Genomic DNA, 24,363 nt, shown 5'->3' with positions numbered 1-24,363 from the left:
TTATCTTCAAAGTTTTATTTTTCACCCATGAGCTAAACTAAACAAGATCCTGATTTTGACCTAGTTTTCTTAAATATTTTATTACAACTCTCCAAATTAATGTTTCATTTTTCTCTCATCCTCTGAGTTGAAATTATTAACAACTGGAACTTTTCCTTTTATTGGACCATTTGTCATAATTCTTGTCATTCTAGCTTTCGTCCCGATAATATTAAAATTTATAAAACAGTTTGTATCCACCAGGTTACAAGTCCTACTTGCACTCAGGAAATACCACCCCTAGACACCATCACAACCTCCTTTAGTGCTCAGGCCTCATCATCCCTCTGACCGAGAGCAAGGATCTTTTGGCTCTGAAGGAAAACGTTGCCCCCTTTCAGCAGGTAGCAGCTATAGAAGAGACCCTATGCCCCTTTTCTCTGAAAGAATTCAGTGGCAAAAATCCTTGAAGGGTGGGGAGGTGTTAGACCACCAGAGCAAGGATGATTGGCCAGGTACAGAAACTCACCAGGGCAGAAAGCTCCAGATGCCTACCTTGGGGCAAAACTGGGAAAACAAGAACCTTGCCCCCAGGGCAACCTATCCTCCCCTTGCATATCAATGGTCATACTGTTTGTACCCTGGATCTTTCATATCACTGGTCAGGCGGTTTAGACGCCTTAACCTTTTCCTCCTAAAAGATAACATTTAGGCCTCAGTTGTATTTCAGCTCCAGGTCCAGAAAAGCAGCAAAACCAGACAAGTGATACCATGGCTGCCTCAGGACCAGCTACATTTACCAATGACCTCCTGCCCTGGCACAGACCAATCAGTGGAGAGCACAACCCTGAAAGAGCACACCTGGAAAGCTGATGAGTATTCTATTAAGATCCTCCCCTGAGAACTTCCCTAAGATTTCCACCTGCAAGAAAGAGATAAATACACGCAGTACAAAGGATCCAGTGCATGCTCTCCCTCCAAGGAGCACACCTGTGCCATTCCCCCACAGGAACATATCCCCTAACCTCTAAGCCAAGGGACCCCATGAGACTTGCAAGCAGAGGAGCAATGGACAGTGGCTGCTCATCCTGGGTTAACCCCCTGCACCTGTCACCAAGGCCCCTTTTTCTCTGTGTAGCCCTTTCTGTTGGATATTCCCACCATCCATCCCCTTTTCCTTAAATAAATTCAGTTTTCTTCAATCACTGCCTGAGATGGCTATTTAGCCTGCCAGAGTACCACGATGTTAATCTTTCAGTTGCCTCCTGTACACACCCAACCACGAGATCAAACCTGCAACCTAGTATGTGTCCTTACCAGGAATCAAACCCACTACCTTTCGGTGTACAGGCCACCCGCCAACCTATTGAGCCATCTGATCAGGGTTCTGATTTATTTTTTGAATGAAGACTGCTCTTTTGTTTTGAGGAATCTCTTCCCAATACTTGAATGGTGTTCTTAGTTTGGCAAAAACAAAGACCAACTCTTTTTTTTTTTTTTTGGATATAAAGTTGATTTATTAGTGGGTGTAAGGTGGGGGCAGGACTGAGACTCTCAGGCGTGCAGGGCTCGCCATTTCTCCAGGGGACCACGATTAGGGATGTATTTGACCCCACAGCCATCTGGGATGAGGCGCTTCTGGGCCACCATATCTTCAAACTCATCCACATTAAACTTAGTGAAGCCCCACTTCTTGGAAATGTGGATTTTCTGGCGGCCAGGGAACTTGAACTTGGCTCTGCGTAGGGCCTCAATCACATGCTCCTTGTTCTGCAGCTTGGTGCGGATGGACATGATGACTTGGCCAATGTGGACTCTGGCCACTGTGCCTTGGGGCTTTCCAAAGGCACCCCGCATACCTGTTTGGAGCCTGTCAGCCCCAGCACAGGACAGCATCTTGTTGATGCGGATGACGTGGAAGGGGTGCAGCCGCACTCGGATGTGAAAGCCATCTTTGCCACAGCTTTTCACCATGTATTTGTTGGCACAAATACGGGCAGCCTCCAGGGCTTCGGAGGAGAGCTGCTCATATTCGTCGGACACCATGTGGCCACAGAGTGGGAACTCATCCACTTTCACCTTCTTCCGCCCCAGGTCAAAGATGCGGATCTTGGCATCCGGGACACCTCGGCAGAAGCGAGACTTTGGGTATGGCTTGTTCTTACAATACCGGTAACACCGGGCGGGGCGGCGACCCATGGCGACACCAGGATCTTCAGTGGCACACCGAAGGGAAAGAGCAAAGACCAACTCTTAAAATGGAATGGACAGTTGGGACACCGCTAAACTGCTCTGCATAAAAAACCCAGCATTGCCGAAACCGGTTTGGCTCAGTGGATAGAGCGTCGGCCTGCGGACTGAAAGGTCCCAGGTTCGATTCCGGTCAAGGGCATGTATCTTGGTTGCGGGCACGTCCCCAGTGGGGGGTGTGCAGGAGGCAGCTGATCGATGTTTCTAACTCTCTGTCCCTCTCCCTTCCTCTCTGTAAAAAATCAATAAAATATATTTATTTAAAAAAAAAAGCCAGCATTAATCTTAAATTATGAAATGGGTTGGGGTGCAGGTGGGAGGGAAATTCTTTTCTGTTGGTGGCTTGTAAAAGATGTTGAGAAGAGTGGAGAGATGACCTGGGGGGAAGGAGAATCCTCTGGGGAGGCAATGGGCTATAGATGCTGTATTTGCAATAGCCACGTCTAAATCTTCTAGGCTTCGTAATTCTCCTATTACTGTATTCTCAAACTTTTAGTGACATCCTAGTGGTAGCTGGGTACAGGAACTGCCTCTGCCCCCAAGCCGGAGTGGCGGTAGCCAAAGGTGGGTAGCTAGTGGTTCTGAAGCTCTAGGGAGTGGCTTGCAGCAGAATTTCAGAATATTATTTATTGAACAAAGGATGAACAAAGACAATTGTCTTGTAATTTATAATTTCCTCTCTCCCAGTAGACCTCCAGGGTGGGGGGTTGGTGCTGGTTTTCAGACCCCGGTTCAAATTCCAGCTTGCTTTATAACCTTAGGCACATTACTTAATCGCTCTGTGCCTCCGTTTCCTTATTCATTAAAAAAAAAAAAAAAAAAAAAAAAAGGCACAAGATTCTCCATTGCCTGTGGCTGCTGGGAGAAATGAAGACGACAGTGCCTGTCAAGTACAAGGTATAAGCAAATTAAAAGGCTCCTACCACGGTAAACACTTGTTAATTCATCGGACCTACCTTTATCTTGCGCACTCAAATGTGTACGGAGTACCTCCTGTGTTTCGGACTCTCGGAGCGCTCCGCTCCCTGGAGTAGAAGCCTCACGTGTACCCGCCTCACGTGTAGCCTGTGGGCCTTGTCCCGCGGGCCGCCTCAGGATTGGCTCCGCCAAAGGGAAAAGCCCCACCACATCTCTTTCGATCTCATCCCTGATTGGGCCCGGACCAGCCCGAGGGCGCGCGTGCGCAGATCGAGGATGAAGATGCCTTCCGGTCGGGAGGGAGGAGGTGACGTTGAGAGCGGAGGCAGGCGGGATCCTCCGGTAGCCCTGGGGACGTTGTATCTGTGGGCCTGCAGATCGCGTCACAAGTCGGCGACTGAACCTTGGCTGTGGTGGCTGAGGCGGCGAAGGCGGCAGCGGCGGCGACAGCTCTGGGGTTTGCGTCTCGGGGTGTGTCGGCCGCCGCTGCTGCTTCGGCTTGGTATGTACAAATGGCTGATTAGGATTCTCGGCACCATTTTCCGCTTCTGCGACCGGTCGGTGCCCCCTGCCCGGGCCCTGCTGAAGAGACGGCGCTCGAACAGGTGAGCGGAGAGGGGCTGAGAGCTGGCCTGTGCGTCCCCTCCCCCATCTCGGGTCCGGCGGCGAGCGCCGATCGCGCGCGGAGGGCCCCGGCGGAGAAACGCAGCTCGAACGCGTAGCTGGGCCGCGGCGGTGGAGGTGCGGGTCGCGGGTGTCTTGGTGACGTAGTTGCTTCCTCCGCCCTGTGCTGATGCCGCTCCTGATGATGGAAGATGCTGGTTGTCTTTGGAGTGGCAGATGATGGTTAGGATATTTGATGTTCTTGTCTGAGTCCACGCTGCTTCCTGTCCACAAATGGGGCTTTATCATACTTTGCTGCTCTTAGGTTGAAAACTAGCAATTTGTTTTGGCTCGCTGTTTACAAAGCACACTCCCAGGTGTCATCTGTGGGCAGTAAGTGCAGTTAAGGGAAGTGAGGTTGACAGCTTGCCCAAAGCCGTTTTGACTGCAAATATTGTTCTCTTAGCACCGAAACAGCAGCTGTCTTGTTCTGAAACAAACTGTGTGTGTGTGTGTGTGTGTGCGCGCGCGCGCTTGTTGGGGAGAGAGGTAAGGAGAGTGATTCTTAGCTTCAGCATTAGTATATGAGCGGGGGAGGTAGGTAGGTACTTAATTCCTTTAAAAATATCACTAGTCTGTACTCGTAAGTTAAAATTTGGGGGAAACTCAAAGCTGTTTTTACTTAGCATTTTACCCCTTGGTTTATACCTTCATAGTGTATGCCCCTTTGCCTAAGACTTAATCTAGAGAATAAAATACCATAACAGTTCTTTACACCCCTCCCCCCAGTGATCAAATGTCGCGTTCATTTTTTTAAAAAAATTATTATTAAGCCTCAAGATCATTGAAAGGTGGTTTCTTGGAGTGTGAGAGAACAAGAGGATTAATACAGGAATCTGAGAATGCAGGTCATTGATGAAATAGATTGTTAGCTAAATTCCATTATGTGTTCATAGAGGGTAGGGTTTCAACTTTTTATTCCTTTCTACCCTTCTGTAGGGTTGATATAAGTCTCATTTGAGAACATTTTGTAAAGTGCCTAGCATTATACTTTTAAATATGAGTAGTATATACTTTTATAAGTAGTATTTGTTTATTCTACCCAGAGGACCTTGTCCAGAGATTGGGGCATGATAGGCAGTTGGTATATATTTATTAAATAAAGGGATATTAATTTGCTCTCCCCTGTCCTCTCTCTTTTTGCTACGAATTCTTGCTAGTCAGGGGAACAGTGGTTTGGAGATGGAAATACTATTCTTTACTGCCCATCCTTAATCTAAAACAACTCTTCTCAATGTAAGCCATTTTTCAGTTAAAATGAGGCCAGGAGATCTTGGGATGTTTAAAGTAATGAACTAAATTGTATTATCCTAGGATTTATTCTGTTCATTTTTTGTAAATATGATCAGTCACAATCATCTTCAGATGATTAGTAGTGTATCATGAAGCTTTAACATTGTTGAGGTAAAGGTTGAATAATTTTTCTGAATTTTCAAATACTTTATTATCACTGTAATATAGTTTCCATGAAAAAAAATGCAGTTAAATATTACAGCTTTTCTGGCTAAGAACTGTCTTTCAAGGCTTCTTATATTGTCTACTTCTACCTGAGATAGAAAATAACTGGGAAGGGGGGTGCTGGTTTTTTAAGTCATTTCTGGAGAGAAGAAGGAAATAACGAGTCCTAGGCTCTTAACCTATGTTCATTTACTAGCTAAGTGATTTCTGACCAGTTTCAAGTTTGGACTTCAGTCAGATTACAGATACTACATGATAGTCTCTTTCAAATAGTTGAAACCATAGTGTTAAGTCCTACTATGGCGTGACATTCTCTTTTTTGTACTTTTTTAATTTTTTGTTTCTTAATTGATTTTAGAGAGAGAGGAAGGGACAGGGAGAGAGAGCGGAACATCAATTGGCTGCCTCCTGCACAACCCCTACTAGGGTTTGAGCCCGAAACCCAGGCATGTGCCCTGACCGGGAATTGAACCGACAACCTCTTGGTGCATGGGACGATACTCAACCAACTGAGCCACAACTACCAGGGCGATTAGCATTCTCTTTTAAAACATCAGTTTGATCTCATTTTATGGCAAAGTGGATAGAGGGAGGTGTGTTATATAAACGCTGTTTACTTACAGAAATGGTTATATGTGTATATATAAGTACGTGTGTGTGTATATATCTATATATATATTTCTTTTCTTTTGTTTCAGCACTCTGTTTTCTACAGTGGACACTGATGAAATACCAGCCAAAAGACCAAGATTAGGTATTGATTATAATTTTAAAAATTAGTGTTTTAATAGAAAAACTATATGTATGTAACAGAATTCAAAAGCAAAAAAGTATATGCAGTGAAAAGTAAGCCTCTTTCCCATTCCTTTTCTACTCAGTTATCTTTTCTGGAGGTAACTGGGGAATTAAGTGTCTTTCTAGATAGATAAGCCTATACATTGAATATACATTTTTTAAATCTTTTTTTAAATATACATTTAAAAATTCTAAATCTTTCTATAAGGAAAAGTTGCTTTGCCTTAGCCAGTTTGGCTCAGTAGATAGAGCATTGGCCTGCGGACTGAAGGGTCCTGGATTCGATTTTGGTCAAGGGCATGTACCTTGGTTGCAGGCTCCATCCCTGGCCCTGGTCAGGGCATATGCGGGAGGCAACCAATCGATGTTTCGCTCTCTGTCTCTTCCTCTCCCTTCCACTCTCTCTGAAAATCAATGGAAAAATATTCTCGGGTAAGGATTAAAAAAAAGAAAGAAAAGTTGCCCTTTTTTTTTTTTTTTTTTTTTTTTTAGAAAAGTTGCCTTTTAAATTTGTGGAGAAAACATTATAAAAACTACTTCAAACTGAGTCATCTGGTTCAGATAGCTAAGTGAATCAATCTAATGTGTTGCCTCAAATTGTTTACTTCCCTACAATCTGAAGGGCTAGACATCATTTCATAGAAGAGAATAAAGTTAAAGTAAAAGGAAAAGGCACAATGGATTACTGTAATATTTTCTTATTTCTAAAAAAAATGCATGTGAATGTGGATCTACCTCCAGATGTGGTGGTTAAGAGTATACACAGCCCTAACCGGTTTGGCTCAGTGGATAGAGCATTGGCCTGTGGACTGAAGGGTCCCAGGTTCTATTCCAGTCAAGGGCATGTACCTTGGTTGCAGGCATATCCCCAGTAGGGGGTGTGCAGGAGGCAGCTGATCGATGTTTCTCTTTCATCCGATGTTTCTAACTCTCTATCCCTCTCCCTTCCTCTCTGTAAAAAAATCAATAAAATGTATCCTATCTAATAAAGAGGGAATATGCTAATTGACCATCACTCTGTCACAAAAGATGGCTGCACCCACAGCTGAGGCCAAGTTCCCATAAGGAGCCTTAACAAGCAATCAGCAGGGACCTGAGGCTATGCCCTCCCCCACTCCAGTGGGGCTTGACAGGGGACCTCAGGCCGCACCCCCTGCCCTGGCGTCAGGCTGGGGGACCTCAGCCGCCCCCTCCCCCCTGCCCCAGTACCAGGCCAGGGGACCTGAGGCCATGCCTCCTGCCTGGTGGGGCTTGACAGGGGACCTCAAGGTGCGCTTCCCGTCCTGGTGCTGGGCTAGGGGCCTCGCCAGGCTGGGGGACCTCATACAGCACCCCCTGCCCGGCGGGGCTTGACAGGGGACCTCAGGCCGTGCCCCCTCTCCAGCACCAGGCCAGGGGACCTGAGACTGCACCTCCCTGCCTGGCTGGGCTTGACAGGGGACCTCAGGCCGTGCCCCCACCCAGCGGGGCTTGACAGGGGACTTGAGGCTGCGCCCCCCTCCCAGTGCTGGGCTGGGGGCCTGAGGCTGCGCCCGCCCCCCCCGCCTGGCGGGGCTTGATGGAGGACCTTAGGCCATACCCCCTGTCCTGGCGCCGGGCCAGGGGACCTGAGGCTATGCCGCCTGCCCATCAGGGCTTGATAAGGGTGGGACTGGCCGGGTCTGGATCTAGCCCAGTGGCGGGTGCGGGGGGGTGGCCGGGGTGCATGTGGGTGGGTGGGGTCTTGACTCTGGGTCCCGTGGTGTGCCCCAGACTCTGACAGGAGGAAGGTTTTCATATACATTTTACTAATTTTCTTTCATCTCTGACACTTCTATTATAGAGAAAGGGCAAATAGCAATATTAAATTATTTCCTCTAATTAATCACCTTTTAATGTACATGAATTTCGTGCACCGGGTCACAAATATATATATAAAAAAAGAGTAGACAAATATGTGTTAAGATTTCATTTTAATCTCTTGAGTACTTTCTGAGCATTTCTTACTGCTAAGTAGTGTCTTGAGATTCTGCAGGAAATATAAAAATGAGTAAGACAGGATCTCTATTTTTAAAAACCTTACAGTTGTAAGGGTATATGATTATATACTAGGGGATATAAGCCAAGCACATAAATAATACCAATGTCAATGAGAACATGATAAATGAAATAAGAAAGGTAGTAACAAAATACTGTCCAGTTATTAGCTTGTTGAGTCTCAGTGGATAGTTGGTGAAGGAGCTAGTATGTGAGATGGGTCCTGAAAGATGGATAGGATATCAGCAGAGAATAATAGGAAGGAAAAGCTTTCTAGGTAGAGGGAATAGTATTGTGAAGTTGTGCAGTTCAGGAACTAGTGGATAGAACTTAGGGAAAAAAGTTGGCAAAAAAAAGTTGGCTTTGAATGCCAGAAATATCTAAATTCATTAGAATGGTATTTCCCAAAGCACAGGATAGATACCAGTCAAGAAATGATTTTAGGAGGTACAGTGTTCATAATATTAAGTAATATTTGAATTATGTTATATACTTAAAAAGTTGTATCCTTTTCAGTTATTTTAAATTTCTGGTTATTTTAAGCAGAAAATCTTGAGTGAATGCTTAGTATGTCCTCAATACTTATCTAAAACAGTTGACCTTTAAAACAACATGGGGGTTAGGGTAATCAATTCCATCATGAAGTCCAAAATCTATGTAGTATAATTTTTGACTCCCCTAGAATTTAACTAATAGCCTTCTTTTGACTGGAAGTCTTACTGATAAATAGTTGATTAACATATATATATATATATATATATATATATATATATATATATATATATACTGCATTCTCACAATAAAGTAAGCTAGGAAAATGTTAAGAAAATGATAAGGAAGTGAAAATACATTTACAGTATTGAAAAAAGTCTGTGCATAAGTGGACCTGCACAGTTCAAACCTGTGTTATTCAAGGGTCAATAGTACATGCTAATCTCTCCTTATTTAATTGGCCCAGCTAGAACTTAATATTGTTATGTTTTCATTTCTTTATAAGGCAAATAATGTTGCTTTACATTCACAGAAGTAATATAAAATTACCATTCAACATCCAAAGAAACCCAAAATATTAATTCAAAAGAATATATGCACCTCCATGTTCACTGCAGCATTGTTTAACCGTAGCCAAGATATGGAAGCAACCCATATGTCCATCAATTGACAGTGGAATAAAAAGCCGTGAGCCCCAGCTGGTGTTGCTCAGTTGATTGAAAATCACCCCATGCACCGAAACATTGCTAGTTTGATTCCTAGACAGGGAACATACCCAGATTGCAGGTTCAATCCCCAGTTGGGGTGCATGCAGGAGGTAACTGATTGATGTTTCATTCTCATGTCAATGTTTCTCTATTTCTTTCTCTCTCAAAAATCAATAAAAAACATTTTTTAAAAACAGCAACAAAAAGCTGCGGTACATAGTGGAATACTACTCAGCCATAAAAAAGAATGAAATTTTACCATATGTGACAGCATGGATGGACCTGGAAGGTATTATGCTAAGTGAAGTAAGTCAGATGGAAAAAGAAAAATACCAATATGATTTCACTTATATGAACAAAATAAACAGAAACAGATTCATAGGTACAGAAAACAGATTGATGTTTGACAGGGGAGGAAGGTTGAGGGACTGGGTGAAAAAGGCAAAGGAATTAAGAAGTATAAATTAAGAAATATAAATTGGCCCAGCTGGCATGGCTCAATGGTTGAGTGTTGACCTATGAACCAGGAGGTCGAGGTTTGATTCCCGGTCAGGGCACATGCCTGAGTTGAGGGCTCAATCCCCAATGTGGGGCATGCAGGAGGCAGCTGATCAATGACTCGCATCATTGATGTTTCTCTCTCCCTCTCCCTTCTCTGAAATCAATAAAAATATATTAAAAGAAGTATAAATAAGTAGTTACAGAATAGTTACAGAGATGTAAATTTCAGCATAGGAAATATATATCATAATAACTATGTATGGGACCAAGTAGGTACTTGAAATATTGGGGAGCTTCTCTATAAAGTACATGATTCTATAACCACTATGCTGTACACCTGAAACTAATACAGAATAATATTGAATGTAAACTGAAATTGAAAATAAAAAATTACCTTTCAGTCCTGGCCAGGTAGGCTCATTTGGTTAGAGCATCGTCCACATACACCAAGCTTGCAAGTTCAATTCTTGGTCAGGGCACATACAAGAAGCAACCAATGAATGTATAATAAGTGGGACAATAAAATTGATGTTTCTCCCTCTCTCCCTAAAATCAATAAGTAAAAATATTTTTAAAAATTACCTTTCAAATACATTTGTTTACCAAAAGAGTCAATTTTAAAGAAAAATATAAATAACTGCATGTGGTAAACAAATAATAACATGCACAATGAAATTATAGATGTTTCCAGAGATAATTCTGGCAGTCATCCATTTTATGGACTTCTATGTTAAGGATCTCTTCCTCCATGATTTCCATGAAATATGTGTTATGATTTTCTGAATGGAAACTATAGAAGGAAACCTAAGGCAAGGGGGAAGCAGTGAGTAGCAGAGGTAATACTGGCAGAGTTTGTAAAGGTTTATGGTAATGTTAATAGAACTATCTGCCACGATGGCTTTTGAGCACTTGAAATGGGGTTAGTGCAACTGAATTTATAATTTTAATTAAATTGAAACTTGGGTAACTTACATGTAGCTAGTGGCTACTATATGGCAGTACAGCTCTATTGGTTGTTTTTCAGAGAAAAAAAAAGGAAGGCTTAAAGAAAAGGAGGACCTTAGAATGCAGACTCATGACTTATAGTAGAAAAGGATTTTAAGAGATCTTAGGTTAGTCTCAGGAAAATAAAGTGGTCTTACCTCATTTTATAGATGAGGCAGGCCTTTTTTTTTTTTTTAAAGTCTATGTGAACTTTTGTCATAATCTTAGGCATACTCTCAGATTTTGACAAAATTTGTAGGGAAATAAATATTATGTTACTTTTTAGTGTCCATTATTCAACTTAAGTTGTTATGAATACCTCTTTCAAAAATGTTTTTATTGATTTTTTAGAGAGAGGAAGGGAGAGGGATAGAGAAATAGAAACATCCCTACTGGGGGATCAAGCCTGCAACCTGGGTATATGCCCTGACCGGGAATTGAACTGGTAACCTCTTGGTTCATGGGTCACTGCTCAACTACTGAGCAACACGGCGGGGTAAGAGTACCTCTTGTCCTCTGGGCTTGGGTGACTGTAGGTTAATCACCAATCCCTAAAGCTGTTTTTCTCCCACATAAAGCTCACATTATTAGAGGGGTAACCTGGAATTCTAATTCCTAAAATGAGAAACAGGATATTTGAAAACTTTGTTTCTTTTAACTATGAAACAGGTCATTTGCAAACTAGTTCTTTGAACTATTCTCTAGTTTCAAATGACTTCAGATTAGATTCTGCTTTACCCAGCTAGCACATCCTCCCTGCTGTTTAAGTTATTTCACTATCTTTCTGGAAAGTATTATATATCTTATCTGTTCTAGAGTGCTTGTTGCTTAAAAGCCACCATTTCAATTTCAGGCTGTTTTTCCCTAAAGCAGAATGTGGCTAAGGTGATGATCTCTTTCTTTCAAACCAGTGCTTTAGAATACCCTTACTTAGGAAATTGTAGAAAATAAGTCATCAGTGTAGGAAGTAAGAAAAGGGTAGTGATAAAAGGAGGAAGTTAAGAAAACACAAATTTACCCCTCCCCCTTGTTTATTTACTTGCTTATTTTGTAATCTTTATGTTTGGTGGCAGGGAGGGGTGAGTCTGACACATTTTCTCCAGTAGAGGGATAGCCTTGTTTTATAGATGTTTAAGAATTGCATATCTTATATTCCAGTAATTTCTACCTTGGCGTAGCCAAAATACAGTAAGCACTTAGTAGGTAGCTGTTTAGGACAACTATGTTACCTGCCTTGGAAGTAAGGACAAACCTATGAGTAAATGATGTGTTTCCTGTAGGATTCTGCCATGCCTAGTGACTATAAACTCTAGGTTGTTCAGTTATGCCCCTGACCCTAGGGTATAGATTTATTTATATATATTGATTTCAGAGAGGAAGGGAGAGAGAGAGAGAAACACCAAAAACGAGAGAGAATCATTGACCGGCTGCCTCCTGCACGCCCCCCACTGGGGATCGAGTCCGCAACCCAGGCATGTGTCCAGGACCGGAATCAAACCCAGGACCCTTCAGTCTGCAGGTCGATGCTCAATCCACTGAGCCAAACCAGCTTGGGCTCTTTTTGTTTTATATATTTGGGAGAAATCATTGCTTGAAAGCTGTCCTTTCAGGACTTTTGTGTGTGAATCTGTGTGATAGTTTCATATTTTTGTAGCATCCCAGATATCTTACTAAAAATACAAAAATCACAGTGCTGGAATTTCAGTTATTCGAGTAGGAGAAAAAAATTTTTTTACAGGTAACTTTTGATTGAAAATAGGACTTCTAATAAAAATTGAGAGGCCTTTTTAAGATACAATCATTATTTTTTTAAAAATACTAGAGGGTCGGTGCATGAAATTCGTGCACTTGGGGGCAGGGGGTCCCTCAGCCTGGCCTGCGCCCTCTCGCAGTCTGGGAGCCTTTGGGGGATGTCCAACTGATGGCTCAGGCCCGCTTCCCCTGGGGAGCGGACCTAAGCCGGCAATTGGACATCCTTAGTGCTGCTGTGGAGGCAGGAGTCTTCCGCCACTGCCGCTGTGCTCACCAGCTGTGAGCTCCGCTTCTGGCTGACTGGTGCTCCCCTTGTGAGAGCGCACTAACCACCAGGGGGCAACTCCAGTGTTGAGCGTCTTTCCCCTGGTGGTGAGTGCGCATCATAGCAACTGGTCGTTCCGCCGTTCGGTCGATTTGCATATTAGCCTTTTGTTATATAGGATGTTTTTATTGATTTCAGAGAAGCAGAAGGGAGAAAGGGAGAGAGATAGAAACATCAGTGATAAGAGAGAATCAATGACCTGCCTCCTGCACGTCCCCTAATGGGGACCAGCCCACAGCCTGGGCATGTGCCCTGACCAGGAATTGAACTGTGACCTCCTGGTTCCTGGGTCGACACTCAACCTGTGAGCCACACCGCTGGGCTGCAATCTTTTTTTTCTTGCCAGAAGTTTATTACTCTAGGTTTATATGTATATGTAATCTATGTTACACTTTCTAGATTGCTTTATTCACCAAGTGAAAAACAGTCTCTACAATGCTGCCAGCTTGTTTGGATTCCCATTCCAGCTGACCACAAAGCCCATGGTAGCTTCTGTAGCTTCTGCTTGTAACGGAACACGGAATGCGGCCCCTTCGGGAGAGGTCAGTGGGGATAGGACTCCTTTGGGACTACTGATTTTGGTACTTAATCATTGAAAGTAAATTTTGGAAATATTCTCATTTTGGGCATTATTGTGTAGAATGACTTCTCTGCAGAAATATGCATGTCTTTATTAGCCTTGATATATAGGCCAAAAACTTAAAAGTTTAAGAAATTACACTTTTTAAAAGAAATTACATATTTAAGAAATAATTATAAAGAGCTTAATTACTGAATAATAAGTATGTTTGGAGACCTTGGAATTGTTAATTTTTTTACATCATTTTGTGAGTCTTTACAAATTAAATGTCTGGTTTTATTGATGATATCTTCTGTGAGCTAGCACCAATAGAGTGATTTTTATTTTTTCATATTAGAAACTTACTTAAATTCTAAAATTATATACTACAGAGGTTATTTTATTTGATTTTAAGGTATTTTCGAACTCTTCATCTTGTGAACTGACAGGTTCCGGATCCTGGAACAACATGCTGAAACTGGGTGAGGTGGATAAAAATATTTCTGTTTTCCCCTTCCTCCTCCTGCCTCTTTTTTCTGAGTTTTGAGAATATAAAAGAACACTGCTTGATATGAAAACACAGACATTCTTTCTGTCATTCTAAAAGGCAAATAGCTTTCCTTTACAATTGTCTTTGAATTTACTGTTGTGTTTTCTATTTGGATTATCAGTGTCCATAATATGACCTAGATCAAGTTTCATTCCTTAACAACAACTCACAAACATTTCCTGAGTACTTACTCTGTGCTAGGCACTATGCTAAGTTATTAAAATACTTAATAGCAAAATAGTAAAACCTTTAATAATAAAACAAATAGCAATAATAACAAAAATAGTAAAACTCTGCCTTAGAAGGACTTTTTATGTGTGAATCTGATTGGGGAGCAACCTTAGGTCTCCAGTTCTCAGTTTTATGGATTGGGAACCTCTATATCATCCAGACCCCAAAATTGAATTGTTAATTTTTTAATATACTGTGCACAGTGCTATGGCGGGGAGGGAGATAGGGAGAAACCAGAGTCCTGAAAATGGTGTGATCTCTGCCAGGCAGGTAGGTATGTAAAGTTTGAGAGGAAGGGAAAAAAGAGCTTTTAGAGAAGTTGTGGATTTAGAAGTCAAAAGTGGAAGAAGCTAAGGAAATGATAAAAACCTTAGAGTAGTGCTTCTCAAACAAACTTTTTATGTAAAGTACCTCTAGTGGCAGATGAAAGGAAAGTAAATGTGTACCCTCAAGTCTGAGAATCTAGTTCCAAGGGACCTAGGGACAAAGATGATACTTCTTTGAAGCCTTTCATTTTATTTAAAAAGCTAATACAAATTAGATTTCATAATCTATTTATATTGTTTGACTATATAAATGTTTAAAATTATTTACCATTAAAATTGACATGGAAGAGCTAGTAGATTTATCCTGCCCAAGGCATCAGCAGTATATTTCTGTGGGTTTGTGTAGTCTAGTCAGAGAAGCACTGGTATTCCTGGAGCAGGTTTCTAATATAAACAAGTCCACAGTATCTAATCTGAAGCCCTTAGAAATGTGTTTAGGGATTCTGAATTTATCCTATTTTAGATTGTGTTTATTGAATATTATTTAAAAAAACCATTGGGCATGAACATTGGTTCAAGTCAGGTTTTGCAAGCAAATGAATTCGGTCAGTTTAGGTTTTGCTGCTACAATTGCATTTTGGAGTCCTCAGGCACTCCAAGGCCCTGTAATAGCTCCAAAGAATATGTGGCTGATGAAAATTTGGTTACCATTTTTTGAAGTATAGTAACCACCTCACAAGTGTTAGAAGCTTCCAGTGAAATGTAACATATGGCAGGTTTTCACTTAAAAATACTTCTGTTTTATTGTGAGGAACAACTTGAAAAATTCTCTTAATTTGATTCGGTTGTAGGGAGTTTTATAATCATTAAGTTCTTCAAGCCTCTTATTGGTCCCAGCAAGCAAAACTAGGAAAGCTTCCCTATGAATTGTTATTGTTTATCTGAGATCAAAGACAAACTAAGCACTATTGCTTTTCCTTTAACCTTACAAAGTTAATTCTGATCTCTGTGCTGTATAGTAATAGAATCTGAAAAAATAACATATATGGTTCTGCGGTGTAGACTGATCACACAGTTTCTTTTCTAATGCAGTGTTCACAAATGTTTTTTAATTAATTAATTAATTAATTTATTTATTTATTTATTTACTTATTTACAACTACAAATGCATTTTTAAAATAGGTAATAAATCTCCTAATGGAATAAGTGATTATCCAAAGATCAGAGTGACAGTAACTCGAGATCAGCCTCGCAGAGTCCTGCCTTCCTTTGGGTAAGTGTTAAATTCTGCCTTTCTTTACATGGAAACTTAGCACATATTAGGTGCTCACTATTGCTAGGCATTCACACTTTTTTCTATTATGTAATCTTGTTAAGTAAGTACTTGAGCTTGCCGAATATCATGCAGCTAGTGAGAAACTTGAACTCAGGTGTATGTTACTTTTTCTGCCATATTATATGCCCATAGCATCTGATTTTGAAACCCTTTGGAAAAAGAATTGCCATTCAATTATAAACTTTAAAAAAAAAAATAAATCTTTATTGTTCAGATTATTACAATTGTTCCTCATTTTCCCCCCCATAGCTCCCCTCCACCTGGTTCCCACCCCACCCTTTGCCCTTACCCCCCTCACTGTCCTCATCCATAGGTGTATGACTTTTGTCCAGTCTCTTCCCGTACCCCCCACACCCCTTCCCCCCCAAGAATTGTCAGTCCACTCCCTTTCTATGCCCCTGATTCTATTATATTCACCAGTTTATTCTGTTCATCAGATTTTTTATTCACTTGGTTTTTAGATTCACTTGTTGATAGATATGTATTTGTTGTTCATAATTTTTAATCTTTTCCTTTTTCTTCTTCTTCTTCCTCTTTTTAAAGAATACCTTTCAGCATTTCATTTAATACTGGTTTGGCGGTGATGAACTCCTTTAGCTTTTTCTTATCTGTGAAGCTCTTTATCTGACCTTCAATTCTGAATGATAGCTTTGCTGGGTAGAGTAATCTTGGTTGTAGGTTCTTGCTGTTCATCACTTTGAATATTTCTTGCCACTCCCATCTGACCTGCATAGTTTCTGTTGAGAAATCAGCTGACATTCGTATGGGTGCTCCCTTATAAGTAACTAACTGTTTTTCTCTTGCTGCTTTTAATATTCTCTCTTTGTCTTTTGCTCTTGTCATTTTAATTATGATGTGTCTTGGTGTGGTCCTCTTTGGGTTCCTTTTGTTTGGGGTTCTGTGCGCTTCCTGGACTTGTAAGTCTATTTCTTTCGCCAGGTGGGGGAAGTTTTCGGTCATTATTTCTTCAAATAGGTTTTCAGTATCTTGCTCTCTCTCTTTTTCTGGCACCCCCATAATTCGGATGTTGGTACACTTGAGGTTGTCCCAGAGGCTCCTTACACTATCTTCATATTTTTGGATTCTTTTTTATTTTTGCTTTTCTGGTTGGGTGTTTTTTGCTTCTTTGTATTTCAAATCTTTGACTTGATTCTTGTGATCCTCTAGTCTGCTGTTGGATCTCTGTATAATATTTTTTATTTCAGTCAGTGTATGCTTAATTTCTAGTTGGTCCTTTTTCATATCTTCGAGGGTCTTGCTAAATTTATTGGCCTTTTCTAGAAAATTCTTGAAAAACCTTATAACTGTGGTTTTGAACTCTATATCCAGTCATTTGCTTTCCTTCATTTCTTTCATTTGTGACCTGTTTCTTTGTCTCCGCATTTTGGCTGCTTCCCTGAGTTGATAGAGTGGCTTTGTGTGCTAGGTGTCCTATAGGGCCCAGTGGCTCAGCCTCCCCAATTACCTGAGGTGGACACTCTTGGTGCACCCCTTTGTGGGCTGTGTGCACAGTCTTGTTGTAGTTAAGCCTTGATTATTGTTGGTATCACTGGGAGGAATTGACCTCCAGGCCAATTGGCTGTGAGAATCAGCTATGTCTACACTAGGAGAACTTCTGTGCTGAAGACACCCTTATGAGACAAGCCTTGCAAAAGCCTCTGTGCTCAGCTTGGATGGGGCGGAGTCTCGGTGGAGCAGACAGCAATAGCTTCCTGTCAGCCCTGCCCTAAGGGGCCCCTGGGTCTCAGTGTCCCATGGTAATCGCTGCAAGCACCTCTGAGAGAAAGCTGCCCTCGAGTTTCACCCACTGCCACATAGTCCAGTTTCTCCCCAAATGAGTCTGGGTCTTCAGAGTCTCGCCCGGAACTGGAGTTCAGAGCAGTCGGGAGCTTTTATCTCCCTCCCGATTTAGAAAGCCAGCCGCGTATTCAGCTGCCAGCCCGCTCCATGCGCGCGCCTCCGGACCTCTGCCTTCCGCAGTGCCTCTGAGTCTCAGTGTGCTTTTCTCTTTCCTGACAGTCCAGTTTCTCCCCGAATGAGTCTGGGTCCCCAGAGTCTCGCCCAGAACTGGAGTTCAGAGCAGTTGGGAGCTTTTGTCTCCCTCCCGTTTGAGAAAGCCAGCCGCGTACTCAGTCGCCAGCCCTCTCCACGCGCACGGCTTGGTACCTCTGCCTTCTGCAGCTCCTCTGAGTCTCTGTGAGCTTTTCTCTTTCCTTCTAGTTGTAGAATTTCTACTCAGCCAGCCTTCCTGTGGTTCTGGATGATGTCCGTTTTGTCTTTTAGTTGTAGTTTTGAAATTGTTGTGCGAGGCAGCAGTTTAGATGTTTACCTATGCCACCATCTTGGTTTCTCCCCAATTATAAACTTTTTTAAAAGTATAATATGCATACAGAAAAGTATGGAAATAAGTGTCTAGCCTGATGACTTTTCATACACTGAACTGTTTGTTCATTATGGTAATTCTCCTTTTTGTGTTCCTACTGTCTAGAATTTCTACTACTTGGATATTAAACCTTTTTTAAAAAAATATATTTGACCTTTTGCATTGATCTAATTTTCCTATAAATTCTCTTTTGTTATCCTTGCCCTTTAAAAAGAAATCTTTTACTGATTTCTTTGAGGAGGGGCTTCATAGTTTTTTAAGTTGTAACCATCCTCCCTTTCCCTACTCCATGGTTTTTCTTTTTCCAAGCCTCTTGGTTCTTATTGTAAGGATGCAATATCCTATTCTCTAAAGCTGTTAATTATTTTAAAATATCTTCTCCCTGCTTTTCTGCTTCCTCTAAATTTCTTGCCCCCTTTGGTTTATTTTTGATCTTTTTTTAAAAAAATATATATTTTATTGATTTTTTACAGAGAGGAAGGGAGAGGGATAGAGAGTTAGAAACATCGATGAGAGAGAAACATCCATCAGCTGCCTCCTGCACACTCCCCACTGGGTATGTTCCCCGCAACCGAGGTACATGCCCTTGACCGGAATCGAACCTGGGACCCTTGAGTCTGCAGGCCGACGCTCTGTCCACTGAGCCAAACCGGTTAGGGCAGTGGTCGGCAAACTCATTAGTCAACAGAGCGGCAAACCGCAGATGAGGCTGGCAAGCCGCAGTTTGCCGACCACTGGGTTAGGGCTATTTTTGATCTTATGTTTCAAATTAGAATCTATTCAAATACTGGTAATCCTTGGCTATCCACTCATATTTAAGAATGAGACACTAACTAAAAACTGGGTTTTCTGGAGTTGGATGAGTGGTTGGTTGATTGTAGAGCTAGGAAAGAAAGTACAAAATGAATTTGTAACGTCTTGTGCCAGAAATAAAGGAGTGTTCAAAAACTGGGGACATGTCAACATGACACAGGAGGAAACTTGAAGGGGTTTTCACTGGCCAAATTGGGAACAATTTAAACATCAAAATGAATAAAGACAGGATATAGGTGCTATAGATAAATACATACTGTGGGAGGGAAAGATCTTTATAGTAGGATGACAACTAGTAAGTGTACAGGGGATGATTGAATTAGAAAATGACCATTTTATAACTATTACTAGAGGCCTGGTGCACAAAATTGTGCACGGCGGGGCGGGGGGGTTGTCCCTCAGCCCAGCCTGCACCATCTCCAATCAGGATCGGGCCTAAACGGGCAGTCGGACATCCCTCTCACAATCCAGGACATCGCTCTCACAATCCAGGACTGTTGGCTCCCAACTGCTTGCCTTGCCTGCCTTCCTGATTGCCCCTAACTGCTTCTGCCTGCCAGCCTGATCACCCCTTAACCACTCCCTTGCCAGCCTGATTGCTGTCTAACTGCTCCCCTGCCAGCCTGTTTGCCCCCAACTGCCCTCCCTTGCAGGCCTGGTTTCTCCCAACTGCCCTCCCCTGCTGGCCATCTTGTGATGGCCATCTTGTGTCCACATGGGGGCAGCCATTTTTGACCACATGGGGGCAGCCATCTATATTGGAGTGATGGTCAATCTGCATATTACTCTTCTATTAGATAGGATAGAGGCCTGGTGCATGGGTGGGGGCCAGCTGGTTTGCCCTGAAGGGTGTCCTGGATCAGGGTGGGGGTTCCCTTGGGGCATGGGGCGGCCTGGGCAAGGGGCCTGTGGTGATTTGCAGGCTGGCCACGCCCCCCGGCGACCTACGCAAGAGACCCTGATATCTGGGATTTATTTATCTTCTACAATTGAAACTTTGTAGCCTGGAGCGGAGCCAAGCCTTTTGCTTGCTCCGTGGCGGCAGCCATTTCTGTCGGGATTTATTTAACTTCTATAATTGAAACTTTGTAGCCTTAAGTGAGGCCTGGGCCGGCCAGGGTGTGCGGAAAGCTTGGCTTCCTCCATCGCCGGGGAAACCCAAGCCTCCCTCCTGCTCTCTCCGTGGCCGCAGCCATCTTGGTTGGGGTTAATTTGCATACTCGCTCCTGATTGGTTAGTGGGTGTGGCTTGTGGGTGTATCGGGGTAATGGTTAATTTGCATATTACTCTTTTATTAGGTAGGATAGTAATTGTTAATATAGGAATCTATTGAGCTGAACCTAGTAAGTAAAAGTTTGATGAGGAATGGGATACTTATATATACTCAAAATATCTCCCCACAAATTACTTATTAATTACAAAGGAGAAATGATAACTTTAGGATAAAGAAAACTGCTTCATGATTCCACCTTAAGGAAAGGAACAAAGTTAAAGCCATCCACAGTGAGACAAAGAGACATTGTGGCCTCTAGATATATTGTGCTGAAGACATCGGTTAATTCATATTCTTGCAAAAATCAATCCGAGTCTAAGAATAAGAAACCTGGTTAATGCCTGTACTCTTCATTATAAAGATGAAGAAAGGCTAAAGAACTTTCAGTTTAAAGGAGACTAAAGATACATGACAACTAAATGCAATGTGAGCTTCTGCATTGGATTCAAGATAGTAAAAATATTGTCGTGAAGGATACTTTTAATGTCTCTGGAGAAATTTACGTGTGGCTACATATTACATATTGTGTCATTGCTAAAGTTCCTGGGTTTTGATGACTATTATCGTTATGTAAAAGATGTCCTTGTTCTTGGGAGATACATACTTGAATATTTAGAGGGGAACTTATTTTCTAAGCATTTAATGCTATAATTATCTCTATAAACATTGCTTCAGCTGCATCCCATACATTTTGAAAAATTGGTTTTAATTTTTATTCAATTTAAAAATATTTTCTAATTTCTGTTGTACTTTCTCTTTAACCAGTGATTATTCTGAAGTGTAGAATTCTGTTGTTTAATATCCAAATATTTGGGACTTTCCAGACATCTGTCAGTTATTTAGTTTAATTACATTGTGATCAGAGAATATACTTAGTGTGATTTCAGTTCTTTTAAATTTTAGCATTTGTTTTATGGCCTAGAATATGGTCTATATGGCTGATGTTCAATGTGCACTTGAAAAGAATGTTTGGAGGAGTGTTCTATAAATATCAGCTCAAGTTGTTGATGTTTACCCGCCTTACTGGTTTCTGTCTACTTTTTTTATATATATATATATATATATATATATATATATATATATATATATTGATTTTTTACAGAGAGGAAGGGAGAGGGATAGAGAGTTAGAAACATCGATGAGAGAGAAAAATCAATCAGCTGCCTCCTGCACACCCCCCACTGAGCATGTGCCTGCAACCAAGGTACATGCCCCTGACTGGAATCGAACCTGGGACCCTTCAGTTCGCAGGCTGACGCTCTATCCACTGAGCCAAACTGATCAGGGCTGTCTACTTTTTTATTGATTGATGAACAAGGAGTATTGATGTTTCCTGCTGTAATTGTAGGCTTATTTCTTCATCCAGTATGACCGTTTTTGTGTATTTTGTCTTCATTTGACCCAGATTCACCAGTTATTATCATTTTGTCAATTTCTTTATCATTTTCTGTCATATATACATAATATTTTTTTCTGAATTATTTGAGAGTCTTAGACTCATGTTCTTTTAATCATAGGTACGTCAGTGCTTTATTTCTTAAGAATGAGGACAATTACTTATGTAATCATAGATTACAAAAATTAGAAAATTTAATATAATACTATTAGTCTTATTTAAATTTATCCATAATAGAGTATTTTTTCTGGTCCACAGTTCAGTGCAGGATCATGCATTATGTTTAATTTTCAGTCTTGTTGATCTCCTTTAATCTGGAACAACTCCTCAGACTTCCTTTATTAGGAAAATAGGGTGGGGCATCTATTATTTTGGATGGAAAATAATACAGTAATTAATAAATAATAATAAACTCTGTTTTGCGTCCTCACAACAGTAAACCTACTTTCACCCCACCCTACAAAACATTTCTTTTGTAGAATGTCCTTTAATTTTGTCGGATGCTTATTCATGATTTGTTTGAGATTACACAAACTTTTTTTTGGTAGAAGTATCATACATGTGGTGTATCCTTTTTAAAACATTACATCAGGAAGGTGTGATGTCAGTTTGTCCCATTAGTGGTGATGGTAGGAGAGGAAGGCTCTTCCACCAGCAACAATGACTAGGGGCTTCATGGCTTTCATTTCTTTAGCTGTTATTAATTTACATTTATTAATTGAGCATCCAGCAAATATTGAGTGCCTTTCGGCTTAGATCCTTTTCTAAGATCCAGTGATGAAACTATGTAATCTCTGTCTTCATGGAATTTAAAGTTTGGTGTGGGATATAGACATTAAACAATCACATGATAATTAATTCCAGTGACACCAAGTGAGTAAAGGAAAAGTGCAGCACAAGGGGAGGGTATGTGTAGTAGGGGAGCTAATTCCAGAGTTGAGGTTGGAAAGTTGGGCTTGAGGAAGAAGGCAGAGGCTCTCATGTAGCAGCCCTGGTGACTGGAAATAGATGTTCCATAATGGAATTCTACCTCTACTCTAGAGATAGATCTAACTTTTGTGAATGCTAGTTGTCTGATTTGCCAGGAGCAAGCTTAATCTGGGAAGCCTAATCACAGAATGGTCTGAAGCTTAGAATCCAGCAATTCAAGCAGTTTGGTGACACATGTTTCTTTCTTTCTTTCTTTCTTTTTTTTTTTCTGTCTCTCAGTTTTACTTTGAACGCAGAAGGCTATAATAGAAGACCAGGTGGCCGCCGCCATAGCAAAGGCAATCCAGAGAGTTCCTTAATGTGGAAACCTCAGGAACAGGTTGTAACAGAGATGATTATTGAAGAGGGTGGCAAGGGTCTGAGGCGTCCCCATTGTACTGTGGAGGAGGTAAGCACTACCAGTCTGATCTCTTTTGAAAACTGTTTTATGAATTCGGGGTGGGGGATAAGTAATATATGTACTATAGTATAAAATTTTCAAAAGGTATAAAAGGGTGTACAGTGACTATAAACGTCCCAGTCCCACTTCCGTACCTGGCCCTACCACCCTGTTTGACTCTGATACTTCTAGAAATATTCTATATGTATGTAATTAGTCAATTTCCAGATTATTTTCACTATAAGAAAGATAAAGGAGTCATGTTAGGATAAGAGAATGGGTTCTTTTTGGGTGCCTGGATTGTTTTAACTTGTTTCTTTTAGAAGCTGTATGTAATAACTGTGACTAAGTAAGAGAAGTTAAATGGTGTACATGTCTACTCTTTCCTTCCCTTTTCAGGGCACTTAGCATGATATCTTCATCAACAAGATTCTCTTCACTTCCCTTTGAAGTCTTCACTTATTCCAGGAGCATTTAGAATTATTTCTGTATCTGGCATTCCCTAGGACCATCACCTATTGCTACATGGTTTTCTGAGCCACTTAGTTTTGCTCATCTTAGAAATACTTGTTTGGGTGCCCAATGTCAGCAATTAGAACTGAGTAAAACATGGTTCCTGATCTCTGGGACCTTATACATAAATAGTTGTACTGAACAAACAGAAGTAGGCAGAGAGAGGAAAAGGACTGCAGCCCTGGAGGGGGTTTTAAGGAGAGGTATTATAATGATAAATCAGAAATGAAACTGAGCACATATAGGGTATACATAGGATATATTTTAGAAATATTTGAAGGTAATATTAGTAAGGATATATTCATTGGTTAGGTGTGATACAAAGTTAGCAGGAAGAGCCTTGAGTCCCAGATTTCAGTCTTGATAAATACGTGCCACTGACCAAGATACCTTGGGTGGTTAGGGGGAATTTAATGACTTCAGTTTTAGACATTGTTTAAAGTGCCTGTGGAACATGCAAAGTGACCTGGCTCAGAGTTTTGAGAAGAAGGCAGGGTTGAAGACATTTCTGAATATTCTGAATATTGGTGTCATATAAATTAAGGGAGCTGAGACATTGTTCAGGGAGAAAATGTAGTGTGAGAAGAGATACTGGGCAGGACCTTTGGCATTTTGGACAGGCAGAAGAAGAAATAATCTGCAATGGAGATTGAGAAGATAAGAAATCAGGAGAGTGTATTGTCCAGGAGGGCAAGGCAAGGTCATCACGGTGAGATGCTAAAGAGAGAGGTTAATATAAGGCTGAAAAAGTATCTGTTGGATCTGGCCATACAGCGTCATTGGTGACTATGGTGAGACCAGTCCCATTTGGAAGCTGAATGTTCTGAATATGCA

At 41.4% G+C, this 24,363-nt stretch overlaps 2 protein-coding genes across 4 annotated transcripts in view; one reads left to right on the top strand and one right to left on the bottom strand.

Moving 5' to 3' along the window:
* Positions 1-1,484: 1,484 nt before the first annotated feature.
* On the bottom strand, positions 1,485-3,465 carry LOC308242245 (large ribosomal subunit protein uL16-like). Its single transcript, XM_080656168.1, has 2 exons — positions 3,186-3,465; positions 1,485-2,192 (listed from the first exon to the last, which is right to left on the bottom strand). The coding sequence occupies exon 2, from the start codon at positions 2,176-2,178 to the stop codon at positions 1,534-1,536; it is 645 nt and encodes a 214-aa protein (XP_080512294.1). The 5' UTR covers positions 2,179-2,192; positions 3,186-3,465; the 3' UTR covers positions 1,485-1,533.
* Positions 3,466-3,468: 3 nt separating this feature from the next.
* The window catches only part of SENP2 (SUMO specific peptidase 2), a 97,600-nt gene continuing 76,705 nt past the window's right edge, over positions 3,469-24,363 (top strand). Inside the window, exons 1-6 of one of the 3 annotated variants that reach the window (XM_080656163.1) lie at positions 3,469-3,752; positions 5,967-6,022; positions 13,240-13,382; positions 13,815-13,881; positions 15,629-15,719; positions 22,857-23,025. In XM_080656163.1, the coding sequence (XP_080512289.1) occupies positions 3,652-3,752; positions 5,967-6,022; positions 13,240-13,382; positions 13,815-13,881; positions 15,629-15,719; positions 22,857-23,025 (627 nt within the window). In that variant the 5' untranslated portion in view covers positions 3,469-3,651. The remainder of the gene's footprint in view (positions 3,753-5,966; positions 6,023-13,239; positions 13,383-13,814; positions 13,882-15,628; positions 15,720-22,856; positions 23,026-24,363) is intronic. The other 2 variants (XM_080656164.1, XM_080656165.1) reach the window with 2 other exon arrangements.

The sequence above is a fragment of the Plecotus auritus genome, assembly GCF_963455305.1.
Source record: "Plecotus auritus genome assembly, chromosome: 2".
In the NCBI taxonomy this organism is placed as follows: Eukaryota; Metazoa; Chordata; class Mammalia; order Chiroptera; family Vespertilionidae; genus Plecotus; species Plecotus auritus.
Note: the sequence above shows the minus strand (reverse complement) of the source record. Positions and strands in the feature narration are given on the sequence as shown.

Excerpts from the sequence above, each read along its gene's own strand:
- LOC308242245 (XM_080656168.1), bottom strand. The coding sequence starts at position 2,178 with ATGGGTCGCCGCCCCGCCCGGTGTTACCGGTATTGTAAGAACAAGCCA.